The sequence below is a fragment of the Podarcis liolepis genome, assembly GCF_965112155.1.
Source record: "Podarcis liolepis genome assembly, chromosome: 1".
Classification (NCBI taxonomy): Eukaryota; Metazoa; Chordata; class Lepidosauria; order Squamata; family Lacertidae; genus Podarcis; species Podarcis liolepis.
The window spans coordinates 135,323,873-135,349,170 of NC_139554.1; the positions used below are offsets into that span (position 1 = coordinate 135,323,873).

General features: G+C 44.1%; 1 protein-coding gene and 1 long non-coding RNA gene across 6 annotated transcripts in view; both read right to left on the reverse strand.

Annotated features, from left to right (window-relative positions):
- Positions 1–7,936: 7,936 nt before the first annotated feature.
- Positions 7,937–11,691, reverse strand: LOC310693549. The gene is made up of 2 exons (XR_014519232.1): positions 11,550–11,691; positions 7,937–10,685 (listed from the first exon to the last, which is right to left on the reverse strand). It is a non-coding gene; the product is annotated as an uncharacterized lncRNA (long non-coding RNA).
- Positions 11,692–15,041: 3,350 nt separating this feature from the next.
- LOC310692680 (UDP-glucuronosyltransferase 1A6-like) overlaps positions 15,042–25,298 on the reverse strand; it is a 35,656-nt gene continuing 25,399 nt past the window's right edge. For all 5 annotated transcript variants that reach the window (XM_083473809.1, XM_083473806.1, XM_083473808.1 and 2 more), the window contains 4 exons: positions 24,296–24,427; positions 20,954–21,041; positions 19,195–19,414; positions 15,042–17,649 (listed from right to left, as the gene is read on the reverse strand). In XM_083473809.1, coding sequence (XP_083329935.1) covers positions 17,352–17,649; positions 19,195–19,414; positions 20,954–21,041; positions 24,296–24,427 — 738 coding nt within the window. In that variant the 3' untranslated portion in view covers positions 15,042–17,351. The remainder of the gene's footprint in view (positions 17,650–19,194; positions 19,415–20,953; positions 21,042–24,295; positions 24,428–25,298) is intronic.

Here is a 25,298-nt window from a genome sequence, read left to right on the forward strand (position 1 = left end):
TGAGAGGAGACTCATTCCATCTGCAGATGACACCAAACTGGGAGGGGTAGCCAGTGCCGCTGAAGACAGAATCTGAATTCAAGATGACCATGAGAGATTAGAGAACTGGGTCAAATCTAACAAAATGAATTTCAATATGGATAAATGTAAGGCAGATGGGGGACACCTGGCTTACTAGTACTACATATGAAAATGATCTATGGGTCTTAGTGGACCTGAAACTGAACATGAGTCAACAGTGTGATGCAGCAGCAAAAAAAGCTAATGCTTTCTAGGCTGCATCAACAGAAATCTAGCATCCAAATCAAGGGAAATAATAGTACCACTCTTTTCTGCCTTTGTCAGATCACACTTGGAGTACTGTATCCAGTTCTGGGTGCCTCAGTTTAAGGAGGATATTGACAACTGGAGCATGTGCAGAGGAAAGTGATCAAGATGATCAAGGGTCTGGAAACCAAGTCTTATGAGGAATGAAGGAGCTGGGTAAATTTAGCCTGGAAAAGGGGACTGAGAGGAGATATGATAGCCATCTTTAAATATCTTAAGGGCTGTCGCATGCTTGTTTTCACCTCCTCTGGAGGGTAGGACTTGAACCCATGGCTTCAAGTTACAAGAAAGGAGAGTCAGACTAAATATCAGGAAGAACTTTCTGACAGAGAGAGCTGATGGACAGTGGAACGATCACCCTTGAGAGGTGGTTGGAGGCTTTTAAGCAGAGGTTGAATAACTCTGTCATGAATGCTTCAGTTGAGATCCCTGAATTTCAGGAGGCTGTACTAGATGGCTGTTGGTGGACTGGGTGCCCTGTGGTTCACTCTAGGAGCAAAGAGACCTGGATTCAAATACCCACTCAGCCATGAAGGTTGTTGGTGATCTTTGATGAGTCACTCTATCTCCTCCCACAAGCTTGTTTTGAGGATAAAGTGGGCAAAGGGCACACTGGTCGGAATCTGCAGAAGTAGAAAATTAATTGAAAGCAGTTGTCATCTGTAGTGCACCAGGTGGCTCTCTGCTACAACCTACCTGCCACTTACAATGAGGATGGGCAACCTGTGGCCCTTCAGCAGAAGTGGGGCTCCCAAATCCCTTTAGCCCAGCCCACATGACCAGCAGTCAGCGATGATAAAAACTAGCCAACAACATAGGGAGGCACAAAACTTCCCATTCCCTAGCGGACTCACACAGTTCAATAAAACTGGTGTGTCTGTCCTATAGATGGTCTTGAACTCTGGCATGTTCATAATGCAGTTCCACAGGTGGGTATCTGTGTTGTGATGTGCCCAAGGGAACGGGGGCAATTGGCAGGCCCATCTGGTTCCAGCCCACCGGCTGGTTGCTGGTTAACTCCAGTCCTTGGTTCTGCATCAAAACTGCGACTCAGAGCTTCACAAGCCTTTCAGAAGCTGAGCATGCAAGTGAGCAGAGATAACAATCTCTTCCCGACGGAAGGGCTGACAGAGGCATATGTAAAGCATATTTACAAGCAGTTTATTCAGCATAGATCAAGACAAAGAAAACATGGCCGCTCTCCTTCATGTCGAAGAGCAAGAAGCATAAGGCAAAAGCTATACACAAACGGAAGTTCCCAGCAAGCTGTGCTGGAATGTAAACAGACATGTGACATACAACAACTCCACACATCTGTTTAGGTGAAACGGAACATCGATATCCTAGCAACCTGTACCTGTCTTTGTCTTGGGTTCAGCATTTCGCTTACAACTAACACCACCTCTGCTTCTGTTTCCCAACAAGGGAGCAGTCCTGACAGCAAGATAGCAGGTACAGGCAACTTCTGTAAGCAGAAAATAACATTCTACAGTCATGATCTTTTTTTTTAACGCCTGCCTTTTCTTGTTAGAATATAAGACCTGGACAATGCTTCAGGGGGCAGTATTAAACTACTGTGTCCGGTCATTGCAAGGAGGCTCTCTGCGCCCCATGTGTGCCCTGTGCCCCCTCCAAAACCACTCCAGAGTTTAGAGGGGACTTTGGGGAAACTGTGGGATGAGAGGGAGGAAGTCCTGTTGTGCAAATGAAAATCCTTGCAATGAAGGGTGCTATATTGTGCTACATTGGGTACCACCCACCATATTTTAGTTCCCAGGAAATCTCAAGGATAGTTATGGGGCTATCCAGTCCACATTATCATATGTGTAGACCTTTGTATTCTGAGCTGTTTGTTAGTGTACGTGCTGGAGATGTGTGTGAAAGCTGTCAGGGCTTTGTGGCTTATTTTCTGTATGCGGATAGCTTACTTATGAAAAATGATTAATTAGGGTTAGGAACTGAGTCCTGGATTACAACAAGAATCCATAAGCTTCTTTTGTAATGCATTGTATTGCATTGCAATCCTTTAATCCATAATTAAAATTAACAATTGGATATGTTGGACATAAACCACGAATCAAAATTAAGCCACATTATCCGTATTGCTCTAAAGATTTGCTCTTGGGGCTTTTATGCTGAAAGAATTATATTATTACCCTTTTCTGCTGGTATAGTCACTATGGCTTTTTCTCTTGCTCCACATGGACTTGAGCTGCTGCTTTCTGGAGGCGGCAGGAGGGGGAGGAGTTGTGAATGTGACCGTGTCACAGTGGCAAGTACCCAATCTGACTTGACAAGGCAATGCCCCCGGAAGGGGCAAGGGTAGCCAGTCCCTGCATTGCGCTGCCCTCACTCTGGGTGGGGAGGAACGGAAATGCAGCTACTCTTGTGCTGCTGTCACCTTCTAACTAAAACGGGTAAAACTTCACAGCTCTGTTTGAAGCCTTCCCTCAATGCTCGTTTCTTTAGCTGCCTGCAGCTCTGAGGGCCTGGCCTTGCTGACTGCAAATCATGGGTTCATCACATTTTCTTTAACCAAAATAACCGACTCCTTATTTGCTTTTAAGTCCAGCCAGTACACGTAGTTGTAGCATAAATGAAATGAGCATGCAAGAGTATTCCTTGGTTTGATGAGGGCTGGGTGTTTGTCCTTGGCATGAAAGCATGTGGCGTTCCATGGGAGCACCCACATTTTTAATCTGACACGCCAGAAGACTTAAGAGAGGCTGAGTTTGCATATAATGGAGCATTCCACTTGCCCCTGCTGTCTACAAGGAGGGTGGCAAATGTACTGGAAGGATGCAGCAAGGGGATGTAAATAGTTATGCATGTACACACTGAGAAACACACTGAAAAGGATGATGGAATAGAAGTTTCTATATTCATGGATTCTGTTAACAAAGAGAAATCAAATGAGCATGAGAAACTGAAAAACATGCTTTTTATGCTCTTGAGTTTTAATGTGCTCTCACTGTGTAGCCAATGGGACTGTAAACCTTTTCTCTGCACTTTCATGCTTGGCTGATTATTATGTTTTGCCCTTTGCTGGCATACAGTGTACCTTCCGTGGTCTTTAAAAATGCTATTATTTCCAATGAATCATCATACGTATTTCAGCCAAACTTCAAGGACCATTTAAAGCCATTTGATTTTATTGTATATTCAGAGCAGTAACTGAAGGGAAAATGCTGCAGTTAAGCTCACCTTGGAAGTACATATCCTCACTTTCCTCCTGTATTTTGAAACTAAAGTGTTCTTGTACTGTAATACTTCTATTTACCTTTTTTACTGAAAAAACCTGCATCTCGTTAAATGTTTCTTCCCCCACCAGAAAAGCAGATGATGAGCATTGAGCTCAGGACTTCCCTCCTATATCGCGCTGAAATCACCCTTATTAATTAATTAATTAATTTTGTATACCACCCTGTACCTGCCGGTCTCAGGGCAGCTCACAGGATAAAATCACAACATAAAAACACAAAATACACAATGAAAACAAAAACAACTCAATAACACCCCTCGACACATTTTAAAAGGGCATTGGATTTACCAGTCTGGTATTAGAAATGACAATGTAGAAAAGCCAGTAAGGGCACATTTCATCTCCCAGGACAATCTCTAATGAACCTTACGGTTGCTTTCATTGAACAAAGAATCAACTGAATTACAATGAATTGCATTCAAGAGGTTCAATGCTATCACTTGGGGACTAAATTCATATAACTGATTTCTATTGTGCTGCACTCAATTATTTACAATCCAAAAGGCCTTCTTTGAGGGCCTTTTGGGACCAATTCTGCTTCAGAACTCTTGCAGTGCATTTCCATGATTCACAGGAATCAACTGATGCTAGAATTGGAATATTAGGAGCAAGCTTTTAAAATCCATTGGATGTTATAGGTGCTGACGGAGCAAATTAACTTTGGATGTTTTCACAAAGGAAGCATTTGACCTGGATTTCTGAGGCCAGATAAAGTCAATGAACCAAGGCAAGCAAGGAAACTGAAGCAAATTCTTTTTGCATACCAGATGTCAGGACCTTATCAAGGTTGCTTAAAAGTCTGATAAGGGGTTTGAGAAGGATTTGGAAGGTACAGAAACAGGCTTAATGACTGCTCTTTACCTTCTGTCTGCAGTTTCATCTGTGTTTCTTGCTTTCTTGATAAGATCCTGGAGCTTATGAGAACCACGATAGTGTGCAGGTGGTTAGAGTCTGAAGACTTTCATCTGGGATAGTAAAATTCATTTATCTACCCAATGAGGTGATTTCAGGCAAATACTGCTTTTATAGATTCTGTTCTCTGTGGCTTCCAGCACAATGGTATTGTTATGCTGCTGCAGATTCATTGTGTTGGTGTATTGTTTCGTTCCTCCATTGGCACATGGGAAGTTGGCAGAGGTGACCCTATTTTGCCCATCCAGCACAAACACGAAGATAGACTTGTTCTTTAAGAACATCGAGGGAATCTGTGGTTGAGTGCCATTTGAACCCCACTTTTCAAACTCCAACATGATATTTACAGTAACTTGGAGGGGCAATACGCAACCTGATAGCTGCTCCAGTCACCAGTCATAAGCCCTTCTCCTTAGCAGTGGAGGAGCTCCATGCTCCAGCACCAGGGGTGGTGGTGGTGGAGAACAGGTGTGGGCTGGGCTGGCGCGCCACTTGCAGGGGCGTGGTGTGCGTCCTGGGGGTGTGGCATGCCGCCTGCAGGGGTGTGGTGTGTGTCCTGGTGCAGGGCATGCCACCTGCAGTGGCGTGGCGCCCAGCATGGGAGGGGGGGGCAGCCACGATGGCACCCCACCGGGATCGCGCTGCTGGGGGCGGTGTGCTACTCCCACACTCCTCTTCCTCCGCCAGTGCTCCTTAGTTCATAAGAACATCTAGTATCTTGGTTCTCAAACTCAATCTGTTCTGGAAGTCTGTTTGACTTCCAAAACGTTTGCAAACCAAGGCGCAGCTTCTGATTGGCTCATTGGCCCTGGAAACAATGCCGACAGCCGAAACGGACGTTCGGCTTCCAAAAATCGTTCACAAACCGGAACACTTACTTCCAGGTTTGTGGCATTCAGGAGCCAATTTGTTTGGGAGCCAAGTTGTTCGGGAACCAAGGTGTTCGGGAACCAACCACTAAGTGGAAATATTAAGTAGGTCCCTTAGAGTGGAAGGAGGGGCACAAGTGATTTGCTCAGCTAAAACAGTTTTTGATGCCTAGGGTGGGCAAGGTTAAGAAAGAATGAAAAGAGAGGAGAAATAGGGAAGGGCATAAACAAGGCACATAAACACACAAAACATTGCATCATGTTCAGTCACTTTCCAAGAAGAAGATTCACCTTTTAGAAGCAGGAGTCTCACAGGTTTCTGCCATGTTAACTCTTGAAAATATTCAGGAACCAGGAACCAGGACAGAAGTCTAGAGCAGGAGCCATGGGCAGCTGCCCAATCCCTGTGGATGAACCATAATCTCCTGATCCCCAGATTTAATTTTAATTATTTTTAGGAGTATTTCTAGCATTTCTAGAACCTGAGATATGAGGTGTCATTCTTCTCATTCCTTTGGGAGAAACTAGTCGGCTCCCACCTTCTTTTGTCACCCCCATGGGACAGTGGAGGGCAGAGGGGGGGTGGCTTCCTGGGACCTCCTGAGCAGGATGGAGGAGTCAAGGACCAGCTCTCTTTTCCTCCCCAATTGCTCCAGGGTGTGCCAAAGAACCGCCTGACGGGAAGCTGCTCTAACCAGGGATCAGTTGCAAGACAGGCAGGTTTGCTCAAGCAGAAAGCAGCTTCACAATCTTCCACAGTCTTTAGCATTTAATTGGCCTAGGAATCGTACCCCATATTCAGTATCTCTTTGCTGATAGTTAATTATGCATTTCCTGTAATTTTGTCCTGACCGTCCCTGCATACCAGCTGAGTCTCTGGGCAAAATAAATGAACCACAGAAGGTTGCTAGGCAACAGAACCTCAGGCTGAACCAGTGGATGTTAGTAGGTTTCTGCGTGCTCCGTCTCTGGCACCGAGGGAAATGTGAGAGGAAAACCACCATGCTGGCCACAGGCTTGGTCTAGTCCATCCCAGACCTTTTGCAGGACCACCCTGGCGCTCCTTTCTTTCCCCCACCCTCCATGAAGGATACGTTGTCATTTGCAGGACCTTTTTCACAGCCACCCCACCCACTTCAATCCCAGAAAGCTAGAAGGCAACAAAAGACCATCTCCCTGCTGCAAATGAGGCCCTCTGCCCCAATTACCAGATTTTTTTCAAGGAATCTGGGGACACTCTTCCCCCCTTTTAATTTCACGCTTTATTATTTTAGGAAAGGGTTGCTCAGAGTTCTTGACCTTTTTTAGGGGCGGGCCCCCAAAGTTGTTGGGCGCGCACCTCGACACAAGGCCATCTACAAACACACAAACACAAAAAGAGGTTGTTGGTGGTGGGGAGAGAGGTTGAGTAAAGGCCCTCGCTGGTCTTGGGAAACTGCGCATGAGAACACACATACAAGGCACCGGCTCCCGTAACCGGGAGACCGCTGGAGGGCGAGTGCAGTCTCTATGGAGATTTAACTGGTGGTGGTGGTGTCTCGTTACCAGAGGTGGACAAACAGCGGACTCGCACACAGCCCTCCTGAAATATACTCGGAGTCGAGAGTGGATTTCATGCTCTTTATTCAGCTCATAGTAGTGAGGAGGAATGGAAGTTTCCCCAGAACATCTGCTTTATATACATTATTTAGACAATGGGCCCCACGTGATTGGCTAATTCCGGGATTCTCCTGTAGGCCAATCAGGTTGCGGATTCACTTCCACCTGGAGCTGGATTGGGTGGCTCCTGTGGACCAATCAGACTGCTGCATTATGTATCCTATTGTTCTAGGGCCAATCAGACTGCTGCATTTGGATCCTATTCAACTCAGTACATAACACCTCCCCCCAAGAGAGGCTGCTGGTGCCGGAGGAGGAAGGCAGCGCAGCACCACCGGGGACAAGGGGCGCTGCAGCTCATTTCTATGCTTCTCCTCCTCCTCTTCTTCACCGCCTCAGAGCCTCCCTCGCCCCTCCCCCAACTCAGGCCCGCAGAGCCCGCAGCAGAAGTTCAGGGTGAGCCAGAAGGAAGCTCCCTGGCTTGCGCCTCGGTTTAAATAGCCCCCCCACCAGTGGACTGGTTGGCTGGAACTTTGACATGGCCAGGACCTCCGGTGCTGCTCTCTGCCATGGTGCCCACCATGTTGCCTCGCCAGAAGTCCCCAGGCATAAATCCGGGGACATTAATTAAAATCCAGGGACAGATATTGTCCGGGGACAGATTGGTGAATCCGGGGACTTATGGGGAAGGGTCTGCCACTCTGTGGTGGCACCTCTGCTTTACATGCAAAATGTTCAAGTTTCAAGCCTTGACCTCTCCGGCCAGGGCTGAGAAAAATTCCTTTACTCCTCTCTTCTTTAGTGACGGGTGAGGAGACCCGTGCTAAAACAGCAGGTCAAGGGGGCAGATTTTCTGAGCAAAATTCTCTCCCTGCTTTGTAATCTTATCACAGGTGTGTGGGGGGGGCTTCCTCTGCCACTGAGGGGGGTTGGTAGAAGATAAGCAAGAGATTCTCAGCATGCAGAATCCTTTCACAAACTTGCTGTTTATTCTAAATTACCAACACTTTCTTCATATTTTTTTTACAGGCTGCTATCTACATGATGAAATAATTTACCTGTGGCTATGTATTTATTTTTGTACACATACACTATTACATTTTTTTTTGTTTGTGCCATTTTAGCAGCATGGTTTTTTATAATCAGTCTTTAATTTGCACTAAAGTGTGTGTGAGTTTCTGCAATTGAAAAGGGGTTTCAGTGCAAGACTGTTGCTTTTTAAGCCATTTTTCCAGTCAACCTTTTAGTTAGTAACAAAAACAAAACAGTTTTAACCATACCTTTATTTTTTAAAGTATTAATTACACAAGAGTGCCTAAAAATGCTTTAGCACTAATTAAATTAGTGAGCTTTTAAAAATTGATCAAAAATGGATTTTTAAATTGGCATGTTCAGAATTGGGTATTTCCTTCCAACTCAACAAGAGTGATATGCCACAATCACCAGTGTGGACAGAATATGGAATGTGTGGAAGGTCAACTGCAGTGCCAGATGCAGTTTAGAGCAACAGAGCTGATTTGGGATACCAAGAGCCACCAGTCTGCACGTTCAGATAGTGAAAGCCTCCTCAGTGACATCCCACCTGGCAGCTCCTGAAGTTCCCACTTAGCTAGCTCAGTTCTGCTGCCTGCTGGGTCTAGGAATAGTGACTATGGGCCTCCCAATGCAGGCAGAGCTATGCCAACACACATCATTCTCACCCTGCTGAGGTTATTCTAGCATGTGCTAGAATAGAGAAAATTAGGTTTGCAGGTAGACACAGAAGGAAAACATTGGAAGACCCTCTTGTATCCTTCTGCTTCCCAATTCAAACATCTCACCTAAGAAAGTTGGGGCTCTCTGTGTTGCATTTCAGATCTGTAAGCATAAAATATGGTGGGAATCTGGAGAAAGTTGGCATTATTGATTATCCCAACCACTCTTTCAACCTAGGGCATTTCCAGACAACCTGTTTATTGAATATCCATCCTGATTTGTTTGCAGGGAGGCTAGATTATTTTTGTGTGGCTGGGATAGCCCAGTTAAATGGGCAGCATATAAACGTATTATTATTATTATTATTATTATTATTATTATTATTATTATTATTATTATTATTATTTTGTGAGGAGGTTCGGTGGTGCTAGATCAAGGCAAGTCATCCCAATCCTAGGTGTTCTCTAAGAGTACACCCTGATTACTCCATGGAGAAGGAGATGTCCTGAGTTCACACATGTCTAAAGGGGCACCTTATTATTTGCTATTACCACTCATGTTCCACTGCCAAATCTTGTCAGGTAAGTTTGGGGACTGAATGTCAGCCTTCAGGAGTATTAATAAAAAATTGATAAAGGAAGAATCAAGGATGTATGGTTCCAACACAGATAAGATGTATCTAAGGTATTCACCATCAAATGATACCCAGGGGTGGCCCATTCTGATTCGCCATCACAGGCACACACACACCTGCCCAAACCTTGCTTATTGTGGTTGCACCACTGCCGTGGCTTCCACAGAGCTCACAAGATCTTGGCAGAAACCACCATGCAGATCAGTGGTGGCCAGGCAGGCTGACCGTGGGATTCTGCCACTCCAGGGGGCTGCTTCAGTCTGCCTCCTGGGGGGGGGGCAGCCCTGGTGATACCAACATGTAGAAAGGTGCTACTTTGTGCACACAGAAAAACAGCCAATTTTTCTATCTTTATGAAAGGTTAAGGCTATGTGCAACTCTCTATTTTCTATCTCCATAAAGAGTAAATTCTGCTAAGGGGACATGAAGAATGGCCTACTCCTTGCCGGTTTCAAAAGAATGCCAGAAATGTTCCTATCTCCTGAGGAATGCTGGCGCTGGATGGAAGTCAAGATGTGTACATAGAATATGCTTTGATCTAAGTACAAAATATCTCCAGAGGTGCCCAAGGTCATTTTGCCAGTTCCCAAATCCAAAACTTATAACTATTTCCAACTTGCTCTTAACCGGTTTTCTACCCCTTCCGTCACGAGTGCTGTGCTCTAGGGAAAGATGTAGCGTATCAGTATTTTGACAAAGTCCACAGTCCCTGACCAGCCCTCGAGAACCAGAGAGCTTCTTGCCTTCACAAAGATAAAAGCTACCATGCAGAAACCGACTGACATCTGTGGCAGGTCTGGTTTAGATCTCAGAAGCAGCACTGTGACCTAGAAAAAGAGAAAAGTGATCTTTAAATACCTCTGCTGACTCACCAATCAGCACTGCACAACACAGATGTCACTGAGACAGAGGGCGGGTGTGAAAAATGCAAGCTATAATTCTTAGGGAAAGACTTCAAATGAAATGCCAATATTAATTTATTAGGACCAATTATCTTTACTCACTCCCCTCCAATTTATATAATGTGCATCTATGATATTGGCTGAATACAGTTGTAATGAATGTTTGGAGCAAATGTATCTTTCCCACTCACAATTTTTGTATTTTCAGTTGAGTATAACATTTGCAAATTCATTGCTAGGTTGCAGAGACCTTCCTGACAAATACTTCAAATCAAGCAGATAAGATCTATGAATTGCACCTGAGTTGAAGGTTGCTATTATATCACTTTTAGATGAAATCTGTGGGTGGGAAGACAGGAATATTTATCTTTTTTCTTCTTCATATTCTTCTCAAGACCGGATATCAGGGACTTCTGTTGTTGTGGAACTAGAAGCTGCTGCTGCTGCAATGCCAGCAATGTGTCAGATGTTTATCTGTGTCTCAGCTGTTACCAGGAAACAAAATGTTGACCAGAGAGTTTGGCAGGGATGAGAGAGAAAAGAAATCAAGTGACAACTGTTTGCTTTAAGGAAACTGGAATGTTCTCTGCAAAAAACCAAACCAAACAAAAGCCCTGGCAAAGTGAGGCAGGATCTGTTTCAGGTAAGAAGAAAGTAGTGGTGTGACTGGTGTTATTAACTCTTCTTATGCTGTAGATATACTTCTAGGATGACCAATTAGCCAGCAGCAGCTGGGTTAAAAGTTGGCAACCCTAGGCTATGTGCCACATAGCATCGTGTTTTTAATATTCAGTTGGGAGCCGCTCAGAGTGGCTGGGGAAACGTAGCCAGATGAGCGGGGTATGTATGTATAAATAAATAAAATTATTATTATTATTATTATTATTATTATTATTATTATTATTATTATTATTATTATTATTGGTTGAGTGGCCAACTCCCCACCCCTCGCTGACAGAATTCCTGTGTCTCTAACAGCAACATATTAGGCATCTTTTCAATGGGCACAACTGTTTATACAAAAAGAAATTCCTCAAAGCAACTTAATAATAAAGTAAAGTACAAAGAGGTAAGATAAGTTAAATTTAAATTTAAATTTAAAAAAAAGAAAAGAGCAACATACAAAGAAACCTCCTAAAAGATGGACTTAGTAGTGGTTGTGATCCTGGTCACTTCACTTGCCAAGCTCATTTACCCACCAACCCTCATCTTATCAACCCCCTTGCCCCTCCCTTTACACTTCACACCCCCAACACCCCCGACTTTGCCTACCTCTGCAGTTTGCTTGGACTGCTTGCCTACTAACCTGTCCACACCTCCCTCCTCAGCTTCCCCCCTCCTTGCCTCACCTGGGCCACCCACTTGCTGACCTGCCCATCTCCATCCTCTGGCTCTCTTCGCTCCTCGTCTCTCATGGTCCTGCATCTCCACCCTTTGGATCCCTCCTCCTAGCTTGACCCAGCTGACTGCTCAACAGCCCCGCTGCTCTTTCCACTGCAGGTCACAGTGCCCCCCTCTCTGCAGTTGCTGTCCCTGCTCACATTGCTCACCACACCCACTCTCCACCCCCTTGACAAACACTCTCCTCCCCCAACTCCTTCCAACCCCAGCCATCCCAGCCTATCTGCCACTCCCATCCCATCCCCAATTCCCATCTTCACATAGTTTGTCCCAAACTCCCCTCTCCCCATCCCCCCTCAGCTTGCTCTAATCCAGGGATCAGCAACCTTTTTCAGCCGTGGGCCGGTCCAGCGTCCCTCAGACCATGTGGCGGGCTGGACTATATTTTGGGGAAAAAATATGAACGAATTCCTATGCCCCACAAATAACCCAGAGATGCATTTTAAATAAAAGGACACATTCGACTCATGTAAAAACACGCTGATTCCTGGGCCATCTGCGGGCCGGATTGAGAAGGCGATTGTGCCGGATCCGGCCCTGGGCCTTAGTATGCCTACCCATGGCCTAGATGAACTCAATTGTGTTTTTACTATTGTGAACAAAAGCCGATTGCCATCCGTGACTTCTTTTCCTGACCTGTGGATGAAGCTGCATTCCTGAAAGTCCCTGGATGCTATGAATGCCAAAATTTGGGATTCCCTCCAAACCCGTGCCAATGTTTTGCAGCCATTTTGCAGCCCCCCGAAACAGAAATTGATCCACAAACCAGGGTTCGTAGTTAACACCCCAAAACCCAACAGCATCCAAATCACTTCAAACCAGGGCCAAAGTTTGGGAACAGTTTTGCCACAAAAACTCCACAATTTTCAGCCCCCCCAAGTGAGTAATTTAAACTGAAACTGAAGGTCATAGGTATCACCCCCAAACCCAATGTTGTCTGATTCACTCCAAGCTATTAGCCAGTAGTCCAATAGCAGTGTTTTTCAGCAAATACCCTAAGTTTGCAGAGCCCCACCAATTTTAGTAATTGATACTCAGACTTGAGGGTCATCAGTATCAAGCCAAAGCCCAACACTGTCTGGTTCTTGTAAAAACATGCTGACTCCCGGACCGCTTGTGGACCGGATTGGGAAGGCGATTGGGCCGTATCCGGACCATGGGCCTTAGGTTGCCTACCCCTGCGCCTAATCCCACGATCCACCGCTGCTCACTCTGCCTACTGATGCTGCCAGGCTGCCTGCTTTGCACAGTTGCTCTGCCTGCTATTGTCATGTTGCAGTTTGCATAGTCACCCATGGGAACGGCAACATGGTGACACCTTACATTTCTATGTATATAGAAAGTTGTAATTACACACACACACACACACACACACACACACACACACACACACACACACCTATATTTCTTAGTTCCCTATATATATATAAGGTACATGGAGACTAATAATAATAACTCTGGGCTGCTTCCAACAAAAGATTAAAAATACATTAAAGCAGTGGTGTGTAGAAGGTGACTGTGTTGCAATATGTTCCACAGGGCTCACACATATTTAACTTGAAAGGGAAATTTATTGCTGCAGCTTGCGAAGTTGCAGCCTATTGGTTACAAAATGTAGTCGTATGCTAGGCTTACGAAGGGCTCACATAGGTATGAATTTTGGTTTTTATTTTCTAAGCAAACATGAGAAGGGCCCTGATCCTCTCCCAGTCATTGCAAACAAATATTTTGAGTGAGTGGGGCAGGGTGATGGGGGGAACTCATACAAGTAACAAAACTCTGTGCCCTTCATAACTGATGCATGAGTCCAGGAAAGCTTTTGCAACAATAACACTCCATTGTGTTATCTTTCTTACTATTGAGATCTCAGAACAATTTTCTATGTCTATGTAGTCTGAACCACTGCAGAGTGAACTGGAAATTGAAAAGATTCTTTGACCTTTCCTAGGGTAGCAGAAGGCATTGTTTCACTGCTTCAGCTGGAAGTCAAATGGGATACTGAACCTGCACCAATTGTGCATAGATTAGCAATGTACGAGTTGGTTTACTTTGATGTGCTCTGTTTGGGAGATTTGATGTGCCCTGTTTGGGAGCTAGCCTAGACAGCTCAGTTGTGACATGCTGTGCAATTTTTAGCACATTTATCCACAGCAATCCTAACTGAGGTCAGTTTCAGACAGTCTGTTGACTGAGCATTCATCCTGATATGTTGTCTAACCTCCCTGCAAACACATCAAGCAATTGTCTCAAACTTTACAGTGCATTTTCCTGTCACTTTCCTTGCTACAAAAGTCTGGGGTTTTGTTTTGTTTTTTGTTAGAAGGTGGTTTGTAGCTCAAGAGCTCCAAATTCAATTGAACTGTGCAACCTCAATTTGCCAGTGTGATTGAATCCCACCCACAAAATAGGAACAGTCTCGAAGTACCATGGGTTACAGGGAGCTTACTCCCAAAGTAAAAACACAATTTACCAAAGCTGTTTTTAACCGAAAAGAAAACTAAGGGCCGTGTCAAACATGAAAATAATTTCACTACTTGGAAAGCAGGAAAAGGTGGGCAAACCACATGTAGTTCAGCACCTGTGATGATCAAGGCACATCAGTTTTGCTGTGTGTACACATGATATACATGTGCAGCTTGTATGCAGGCAGAGAAGAGACATATACCAATATTATGCATGGTGCATGGTATGTTCATGCTTTTCCCTACACCTAAGTATTTTGAGGAAGCACGGTTTGTTTTTAAAGCCACATTTTGCACAACTGGGAAAAGAAGTGTGCAACTGCATAGCTGAATTTTTTTTAAAAAATTACCTCTACCACCACCTACTGGACATAGTAAATAGTGTAGCATTATTCTTAACGAACGACAAATGCATCCACCAGAGCAACTTTTTCATTTTCCACATCTCTCTCTCTCTCTCTCTCTCTCTCTCTCTCTCTCACACACACACACACACACACACACAGAGTCTTGGTCCGTGGGAGTGATCCGGCCCATGGCCAGTAAACCTTGCTGACCCCTGGTCTAGCTCCTACAATTGAAGGGCAATCAATACCTTGTCCTTTTCAAGGGACTAGTAGTTAACTGCAGGAAATGGAGAATGACTGCTCATACTGGGGGAAGGGGCTATAATAATGGATTGGGGTGCATAGTATATAACCAAATAAAGAAAGGAAAAGGTAAACTTAGTAAATGTTCTTTTCCTGCAACAGATGAATTAGTGGAAGTAATAGCATTTGTGCTCCCTGCAACAACTGAAAAAGATACACATGCATTATAGAAGCTGTTCCTTTGGCAATCTGTGCTTCTATTTTGTTCTGACTGGATATCAGATCTGTCACTACCTATCCATACATGTTCCCAGTCACCATATTTCAAGCATTCAACATGAATGATCTGTCATGCACGCTTCAACTTAAGGAAAGAAGAACTACACAATATTATTTGAGATTTATTTGCAGAACAGCAGTCACAGAGATCAGCAGAGTTTAATTAATTAGCATGGCACAGTGATTTCAAATGGGGGAGAAACTCTCACTTTGAAGGTATGTTAAATACATACAGTTAGGAGACTGATTTATCTGAATAATACTTGCATTTGGTCATTTTTCTTCCAGCTGACCTAGCCAAGGTGCAACTGCTGGCCTAATTAGAGCTTCACCTGGCTTGCCAGTAGTATATATGAAAAGGATCTTGGGGTCTCAGTGGACCAGAAGCTGAACATGAGTCAACAGTGTGATACAGCAGGGAAAAAAGCTAGTGCCATTCAAGGCTGCATCAACAGAAGTATAGTGTTCAAATCAAGGGAAGTAAGAGTACCACTCTATTCTGCCTTGGTCAGACCACACCTGCGCCACAATTTAAGAAGGATGTTGACAAGCTGGAACATGTGCAGAGGAGGGGAACCAAGATGATCAAGGGTCTGGAAACCAAGCCTTATGAGAAATGGTTGAAGGATCTGGGTATGTTCAGCTTAGTAAAGAGGAGACTGAGAGGAGATATGATAGCCATCTTCAAATATCAAGAGCTGTCACATGGAAGATGGAGCAAGCTTGTTTTCTCCTGATCCAGAGAGTAGGACTCAAACCAATGGCTTCAGGACACAATAAAGGAGATTCCAACTAAACATCACAGATTCTTAGAGTTGGAAGGGACCCCAAGGGTAATCTAATCTAACCTCCTGCAATGCAAGAATCTCACAAAATTATTGTTCCAAGTTTCTGAATATCTGTCTCTGTCTCATAAGACTAGACATAATGGACACCTAATGAAGCCAAATATTGGAAGATTCAGGGCAGATAAAGTATTTGTTCACACAGCTCATAGTTAAACTATGGAATCCCCTCCCCCAAGAAGCAGTGCGGCCACCAACCTGGATGGCTTTAGAAGAGGATCAAACATGTTCATGGAGGAGGAGGAGGAGGAGGAGACTCCCAATGGGAGCCATAATGGCCCTGCTCTGTCTCCATGGGTGGAAGCTGTAATAATTCTGAATACCAGTTGCTGGAACCCACAGGAGGGGAGAGGGCTCTTGGGCTTGGGTCCTGGCTTGCCAGTTTCCCACAGGTATCCAAAGTGACCACCATGGAAACAGGGTGCTGGATTAAACGGACCACTGGCCTTCTGTTTCTGTGTACAGGAGGTTTCTGAAAAGGGCCCCTTATAGACAGCCAAACCGGCAGTATTAGTAAGGTGCTCACAAGGAGGTTCACTGTCTTCTTAATATTACAGGAGATGCTGTCACAACAACATTTCTGAAGTAGGAGGGGAAACAGGAGTTTGTTCTAATGTTCTAATTAACACTTGCAGCCAGCAAACATGGCTGCGCTGCCATTCCAAAGGGAGAGGGTCATCTGTGAAGGCATTTATGTTTTGAGAGTGCTTGGACTTGGATTGACTTTAGACACCAGTAACCCACTCAACTAACACGGGAACGGCTCATGTATGCCATTACTAGCCAACCTTCTCAGGTCCCCCAGCAAAGCAGGTTCCACCTTAAATATATTGCATATGCCTGTCCTCCTTCTCCTTATATTTAGTGGCATTATAAGGCCATACCTTGTTCTTCTCTTTCCAGGATGAGGGGGCAGGGGGTTCCTATGGAAGGCGGCATTCCCATAAGCAGCTTTTATCAACCCTGTGCAATGCGCTCCACTTGTCAGAGTCCACTCTCTCACTCAATTGTTAAAGGTAGCCCAGCTTCCTTTCTCTGCTATCTGAACATTTCCATTGTGTTTTCCATCTCTCTCTTCCTGTTAAAATAAACCTCCCTCAGAAACACTGGTGGCACCACTGACCCCATTTGTGGGCCTCGACCCATCAGTTCAAGATAAGTTATGCAAGCAATTGATTCCCCAACAGATCTATTGACTACAGAACTGTGGGATCTGTATGGAAGTTCACAGGTCCCCTGGCTATCAGATTGCTTGTTCATTGACTAAAATAGTTTGAATTCATATATAGGCATGGAAGTGACCTTGCAAATCATCATGTTTGTGTTTTTAAGAGCTCCTGCAAATTGGGAATGAGACTGAGGAAAGATGCTTTAAGACAGGGGTAGACAACATAGTGCCCACCAGATATTTTGTACCACAGCTCCTGTCATCTCTGACCATGCTAGCTAGGTCTGATGGGAGTTGTAATCCAAAACCTCTGGGGGGCATCATGTTGGTTACCTCTGCCTTCTGAACCCCAAGAGCAGGACCCAGTTTCTTCTGTTCCTCTTCATCTTACATGCTCCACCCCATTTCAGTGTGACTTTGATTTGCTTTTCTTGCTCATCCTTCCACTTTTACAGCAACACTTTCTGCAGCAAAACAGGCAGCACTTCAGTGAGATAAATAGGGCAAGGAGTACAACAGCCAGGAGGAAGGCAATGACGTCAAAAGAGTGATACTGGATCCAGTTGAGGTCATGTGCTGCCGGCCTCAAGTGGGGCGCCCCCTTGTGCTTCATCACAAACTCCACCCAATGCACCGCAAGGTCAAGAGGTTCAATGGGCCTGTCCAGGTGGAGAGCTGAGAGACGCTGGATGTTCTCTTTATACCTAAAAGAAAAGAACCTCTTTAGGAAATAAATATTACAGGGAAATAAAACACACAGCATAGAAGCAGATTTCCAAAGCATTTGAAATCCAAGTAGAGTTGATACTGTTCTGAGAGACTGGGGACATGGGATGCAAACCCCTCCCCTGTTCCTGTGTGTGCTGATGCACACACTTCGGGATACTCTCTATACAGCTTATGCAGGGTGACTGAGGCCAGAGTTCCAATGCTTTTAGTAGCTGAACCCTAATTTTTCTCTGGTGGATCTTTCACACAGCTGATCTGTCTCCTACGTGACAGCTGCTGCTAATCACAGGTCCTTGGAGATAAAAATGGAGAATGATGCAGTGTCCAGGAACTTCTGTGGGGCAACTGATGATGCTGGTGACCACCAGCAGGTGGCAGTTGGAGGAGGGATGATCTCAGTCAGTGTCTCTTAAACACAGAATGTGGCCGGCTGAGGGAAGCAGGAGCTGGTAGGTAGTCAAGAACAGGGCCACTTCCCAACGTGGAGGGAGATGCCCCCTGCCTTCACTGCTACTTCCTGACAGTTCCTGCAAGGCCGTCCTTTTCCATTCCCTTCAGTTGCCCCACAGTGACTGCGTAAACCACCCTACTGGAAGTAGGATTGTATGAATCAGCAGAGGGTATAATAGCAAACGGCAGATTTGCTGGCTACCCTTGGCAGAAACAGCATTGCCAAGGAGCAGAGATGGAATATTGTGCAGGACAGTGTTTTGTGACAGATGTGGAATGCGGAATGCTTTCCAGATCAACCTGTCTGTGAAGGAACCCCTGGAAACTCCTGTGCATTATGGAGGATTTTGGAGAATACTCCAGGGCACACTGGCGCGGCTTCTTGGCCCTCCCCCTGCCCCCACTTATTGTCCCCTTGGGGGAGCTAGCACTACGCATTAGAAGATACTCCAAACTCCCTTGCAGCTGCTCATTGTAGGGAAAGCTTTCTTTTACGGAACCTTGCCGTTACTTAACTTTTCTTTGATAATGCTCTGATTAGCTTCTGAAAATGCCATGGTCTGACAGAATACATTTTTGATACCACTACTGTAGAGGACCCAGAGTCCTGATAAAGAATCAAAGCAGTAAAAACAGAGGGGTTGTTAAGAAGAGACTTTCTTCTTCACCTGTCACCAGCAGCTGTGGAGCGACCCCCGCTGATTTCAATGACAAGCAGTGGCTCTGCCCCCTTGCAGGGCCCGAATCACCAAGCAACCACCGTGCTGCCCTCAAGCTCCCATCCCACCAGGAAGTCCACCCCCAGCAGCCACCCTTTAGACCCCCGTGGCATCCTACAACCCCCCCCACGCCCGGTGCAGAACGCTCCCCCCGTCCCTGCCTAGCTACACTCCTGGTCACCAGACATTATTTTATTTCCTCTGAATAACCAACAACTGCCAGTGAGAAAGACAACAATGCACTGAAGCAAAGAAGAAAGTAAATTTCCATGGTATACTTCCTTGAATATTCTGATTTTAAATGTACTTTGGGCCAACCCTAAAATGAGTTTTGTACCACTCATTACTCACTTTTTATCATAAATAACAGCCTTCAGTGCATCAGATAAATCCTTGGAAGTCATGTCCACTACATTCAGAGTCACTCCTGCTCCTCGAGATTCCATTCGCTTTGCATTGTCCATCTGATCTCCAAAAAGCGGCATCAGCACCATTGGTACTGCATTGCAGATTCCCTCATAGACCCCATGGGAGCCAGCATGAGTGATAAAGGCTCTGGCTTTTGGATGAGCTGTTGAGGAAAGAGCAGGAGGTGGAGAAATAACAACAGGTTTATCATTCTGCTAATGACAACGTATCTAGGCCAAGTTTTAAAATTACATTTTTATGGAAGCAGCCAATTGAAGTTCAAATTAAACAGCCATATGATTAAGCTGATCTCCTTGGACTGTTATGTACAGTCTAGCAAAATGTCTTTCAGAAGGATGGTACAGAACTGTGGGAGGAGAGAAGTGGCCCCCTTCTAGGCCATCTAGGCCAGGGGTGGGGACCCTCTGTCAGCCAAAGGGTCACATTCTTTCATGGACAGCCTTCTAGGACTCCAGACCAGTGATGGGTCCTGCCACTCTCCACCCAGGCAAGGAAGAGGTGCTATCACAGTTCAAGGGCACAGTCCAGGCAGGTAGGGTGCAGAGTAGGGCCAGTGAAGGATGTGGCCTGGGGGCATGGCCGGTGTTGAGTCCTGAAGGCCAGATAAAGAGACTTGGGTTCTCCATCCCTGATCCCTCAATTCAATACAAAGGGTGGAGACCCTTTGGCCTGAGAGCCAGAATTGACCCACCAGATTTGGCCTGTGAGGCTGTTTTCTTCAAACCACACCCACCTGCCCCATATTTGACACCACATGTAATGTTAGATGTGGGACACTGAACATCAAGTCCTGGGTTGTACCAGGAGTCCTGCAGGGAGTCCTGTCCTCTTGGGACCAAGCGTGCACCTGTAGAAAGCAGGATATCAGCTGCCTCCAGTATCCTGTCTAGTTTGGTGCTAAATTCCATTAAAGCCAATGGTACTTTGGTCAGTCATTGTTTTCCACAGAACTGAATGCAATTTTCACTCCAGCAAGTGGTTATGGGTAAGGATGAGCAAATCAGTCAGTTTTGGTTTCTCCCAGTTTCTCATCTTACCAGTCTTATGTTCAGTTCTCCATACTTCTACGCCAGTTTGCAATTATTATTATTATTATTATTATTAGTTACCACGAAAACTTGCCAGTTTTAGTGTGAATTTTTCCTAATATAATGGATTCCTGTAGGTTATTTTTACTACTTTCAGCATTTTTATGCATGCCTCACCATAGTATATACATTTTGTACATTACCTGCATTGCGGAATACAGAGCCGTGTGAATTTTGAAGGACGCCTGTGATTCAGTTCACAGATTGTTTTGGATAGTGCGAATGAAGTAAGCTTGCCTTTAAATGCGAACTGAATGAAATTTCCCCCTCACCCCTATTTCATGGCTCACATTTTGGCATCTGTGCCCACTGTCCTTTCAACTATTTCCTTAGTTTTTTATGCACACTATGAGCATAAAGCACCCGGCAGGGTTTTCTTTTCCTAGCCCAGCTTTTGCAGCCACAGGGCTTTGCTATGAGTGTACATGACCAAGAGCAATGTGGGAGCATGTCCGTCCAACATCACATTACTTTACACTTTGCTAAACAGTATTTAGATACACTCTCTCATGGTATTGCTAAGAGGCTAATGGCATTGAAGCAGCACTAAGGGCTGGTTATAGACAACAACAAAATTCCTGTCCCAGACATACCAAGCAGATCATTTTGTGGTAGCCACTTCACGAGCTTTGTGTTCTTTGCAAGATTTGGGGGTGTTTCTCCTGTATATCTCCATAGCACCTTCACAAGGAAGCAAACACATAGATTAGGAAATGTATCTTTTCACTTCACTTACAAAAACTTCAAATTGCACTTGAACAAGCACTCTCTCATATCTCTTACGTAGGGATTCTCTCATATCTCATATCTTCTCTTCAAAGAGCCCCATTAGTTGGAAAGGTGGGATATTGGTTAACAACAAATAAATAAGGTACTGCCTGTATATAAAAGAATGAAAGTGCACTTCTAGTTTTTACCCATACATAAGTTTAACTGAAGAATGAAATATCAATACTTCTTATTTTCCCCAGGGGTTGTGAATGCATATTTGTATCTTTTTATTTTGTGTGTGTTTAATTTTTATTTTTATGCAATTGTATTATGTCCTATTTATTTCTTTTTAAACATGTTATTGAATAATATGATTTCAATTAAATAAATAATAAATATTTTTAAAAGAATGGACTAAAATTAATACATTTTTAAAAGGTTATAGTCCTATTCTTTATCCAAAACTGAATAACATATATCAACTATCCTTAGAGCAGTACTATTCCCAATTTACTGATGGAGAATTCAGGTCTACTTAACACCCAGTGGCTTCACAGGCTGAGATACTAACAAGCCTTTTGCCCCTGCATGCAACCCCTTTGCTACTCCCTTCTTAGCACAAGAAATCAAGCCAAGATTAACCATGGTACCTTATTTCATCCAAACCAGGAAACTATGTGGACAGACCTTGGCTACAGAATGTAGTTAAGGAACAGAGACCTTAGCTACAATTCTCAGTTCAGATGACATTCTATGCCAAACCTTGGCTTAGCTGCCATGCCAAGCTCAGGTTAAAAAACCAAGGAGGAGAAAAGCATGTGTGAGTTCCTCTTTGAGAGCCATCACATAGTTTGCCTTGCCGTGACGTGTGAACCAGGCCAAAGAGTTAGCTAGGATTTCAATCCAGGTCTTGTGTCTAAATCCAACACATTTCAGTAGATAACAGAGGGAAGATAATTCATTGCGAATGCTTCGCCCTAAGTTAGGCAATTATAAACAGAAACAAAGAATATTGCGTACTCTCTGTGACTTTAAAAAAATGTAAAAGCTTACAAAAAACCAAAACACAAACCACTCTCAATAATTTATCTCATAAAATAGCATGTAATCATGACCATAAGTCTACAATGGTCTGAGTCTGCACGGGATCTCAGGCTAGGATAAAGTAATATGGAATTAGTGTCATGATTATCCAGACACTGAAAAATAATAAGAATTATTTCTTCACAATATTCAAAGGGAATACTTTCAAATATTTAAAAGCTTTCCTCACCAGACACCAAACAGGTTTAAGAATGTCCTGGAAGACAAACAGGTTTAAGAATGTCCTGGAAGACAGATTTAGAATGTGACATAACTGAATATACTTGGTTTACCATGGGGAAAAAGCTCCTTTTCATAATATATCAGCTGAATGTACTAGAAGACTCTTGTATATAAATTCATCAGCTTACCCAAGGTACAGGAGGGGATGTTCAGAAATTGGGTCATACATCCACCCATGGCGGGGTTGTGTTAGAGTGCAAGAATTTTCAGCAACAGCATTCAGAGAAATGGATAAGATCTTAAGCTGCCACATTATCCTAACATCTCAATTAATCCTTTTATTTTTACGCTTATATTTGAGGGTAATCAAAATTTGCACCATTTGCACAAAGTGCTGATAGTACAGCTGCTTATTGCCGCTAGAATGACCATCACAGTTTGGGGGGGAAATAGATGGGGCCAATCTTACCGTGTGATATTGCCCTGCTAGAAAAACTAACTAATAAGCTGAGAGTCCTTAGGGGCCAAAGAAAGAAGGAAGATTTTGTATTTGTTTAGTTTGACTTCATTTCAGTTGTAAGCAAAGAGAAACATGGCCAAGGACGCCCTCAGCCTAGAAATGAATATGGCTCAGTGACTCAGGGCATTTGAATACTTTAATCACTTTCCCTTGGTATAACAGGGTCTACGTTTTGTAACTTTCTCTTGTTTAACCATTATGTCTGTGCTATAAATAGCTCCAGTCACTACCTCCCACACATTCACTTACCTGTAGTTTATTTATTTTGGTTTTATTTTATGTCCGTTTTTGTCCAACAGTGATCTATGATTTTATAAAGAATTTATATATTTTCATCAGATCCTGTTTGGTAACACTGTATTTTGTAGAATTTTGTAAACCATTTCTTTCCTTTTCTTTTGAAACTTAACAAAAAATTATTTAAAAAATAAATAAATAATAATCCAGGCACTGACAGAGCCTATTTTTATATTACCACGGCAACATGGTTTCTTCCACACCACCGCGATGCCCTCCAGTTGTTCTGAACTACAGCTCCCATCTTCCCTGACCACTGGCCAGGCTGGCTGGGGCAGATGGGAGCTGTAGTCAAAGGCATCTGGAAGGCACCAGATTTAGGAAGTCTGAGAAAGGGCAACATGATGGAGGCCGCTAAAGCAGCGATTTCTTACTTCCAAGAAGGATGAGGCAAGTTTGGGAAATCCATTTATTATTGACTCCTTTCACTTCTTAGCAGGGAAGGAGCTGTATTCTCAGAGGAATGAGGAAAGAAGTCTCATGTTATGGTAGCAAAAAATGCAGAGGAGGCAAAATTTCACCAGTTTCTGGACTGGTAATTGATTAGCTGACATGGCTATACTACAATCTATCATCACTAAAACTTTTTCCAACAGATGTCTCTAGCCTCTGGATTTGAGGTGGTGTGCATGGATAATCTTTTAGCCCACCCTCCCCAACTTAAAGAAACAAGACCTAGTCCCTATGATCTGAAATTTAGTTGCAGAATGTTGGTTATGAAGATCAGCAGGGTTTTCTGCATTGTTCCACTTGCGGTTGCTGTACAATTAGGGGAACCTGCCGAGGGCTCAACTCTGGCAGCCTTATCTGGAATGCAGCCAAACGTGACAACTGTCAGGGAACTATTCACATCTTGTTCCCCTGTTGTCTTCTTGCAGCAATATCAGCTGTAGCTTTTGAGGAGGGTCTGAGCCAGCAGCTGGCATCTAAATTACCATGGCAATATTTCTAAAGAGCTGTATGTGAACAGCTTCCCGGTTCATGCTGTGTCAAGCTGCAAGATTGCTTGTTGGAGTGAGGCAAAGGGTTGTGTGTCAACTTCAGCTTGGGAGACACTTTTAAAGCAGACAGCAACACATGCAAAATGAACAAAAATATTTAACATCCTACGTGAATAGAGGTTACCATTTTTCCTTCTTACCGTCTGAGGTATTGTTCCAAACGCTTCAGCAATTTCCATAGCCTTTTTCATTGGAATTTCAGAAACCATTGAACCCAAGGAAAACACCACAATGCCATGTTCGCCAGAACTGTTTACTATGGCTTCAAATTCCTAGGCAAAACAAACAAAGAAACTTTTGGTCAGAATTCTGCGTCACGTGGGAATATTTTCATCTCTCCCCAAAAGCTAAATGAAAAAGTAACCTTTGCAGGGTAAGAGTGTGTGTGTGTGTGTGTGTGTGTGTGTGTGAGAGAGAGAGAGAGAGAGAGAGAGAGAGAGAGAGAGAGAGAACATTAGACCATTTCTAGGACCAGATCCGTCTGGGGTGGGGCAGCGTGGGGTCCAGAACAAATCCTTCTGTGTAGGCCCTCCTGTTGCCCCCATCTCTCCTCTGCCCCTCCCCAGCAGGGACTCTTCCTCTCCCCCCACTTACTTTTGCTGTTGTTGTTTTGCCACTACTGTAATAGTGGCAGCCTCTCCTCTTCCTCCTCCTCCTCCTCCTCTCTCCTCTGCCCTGGCTTACATTTTTCTTTTGCCCCTGAGAAGAATTGTCCTAGACCAGCCTAATGGTCTACCTGCCCTCACATTCAGTCTTAGACATTGGTCAGGATATTGAATTTCAGGAATCTCTGTAACAACATATCATATGCGTTCATTCATTTAGGATATTTCTAAATAGCTCTTCATCCCAGAAGTCATCACAGAGCAGGTTACAACAGAAAACACAAATGCAATAAGTACAGCAACCAATAAAAATAATAAATAATAAAGTTTTCCACATCAGCAAAGCAAGTTAGCAGGCTGACATAAATATGATATAATAAGGCGGTTCGCTAAGCTCAGCTAAGGTATTAGGCATTAGGATTTATAAGCCCAGGGCCTCTGTGCATATTATTTTAAATCTGCTGCTTGGTAATTGCATTGTGCCTCTTGATTCCAATATTAAGTCTCCCTTCCAAGTACTAACCAGGCCTGACCCTGC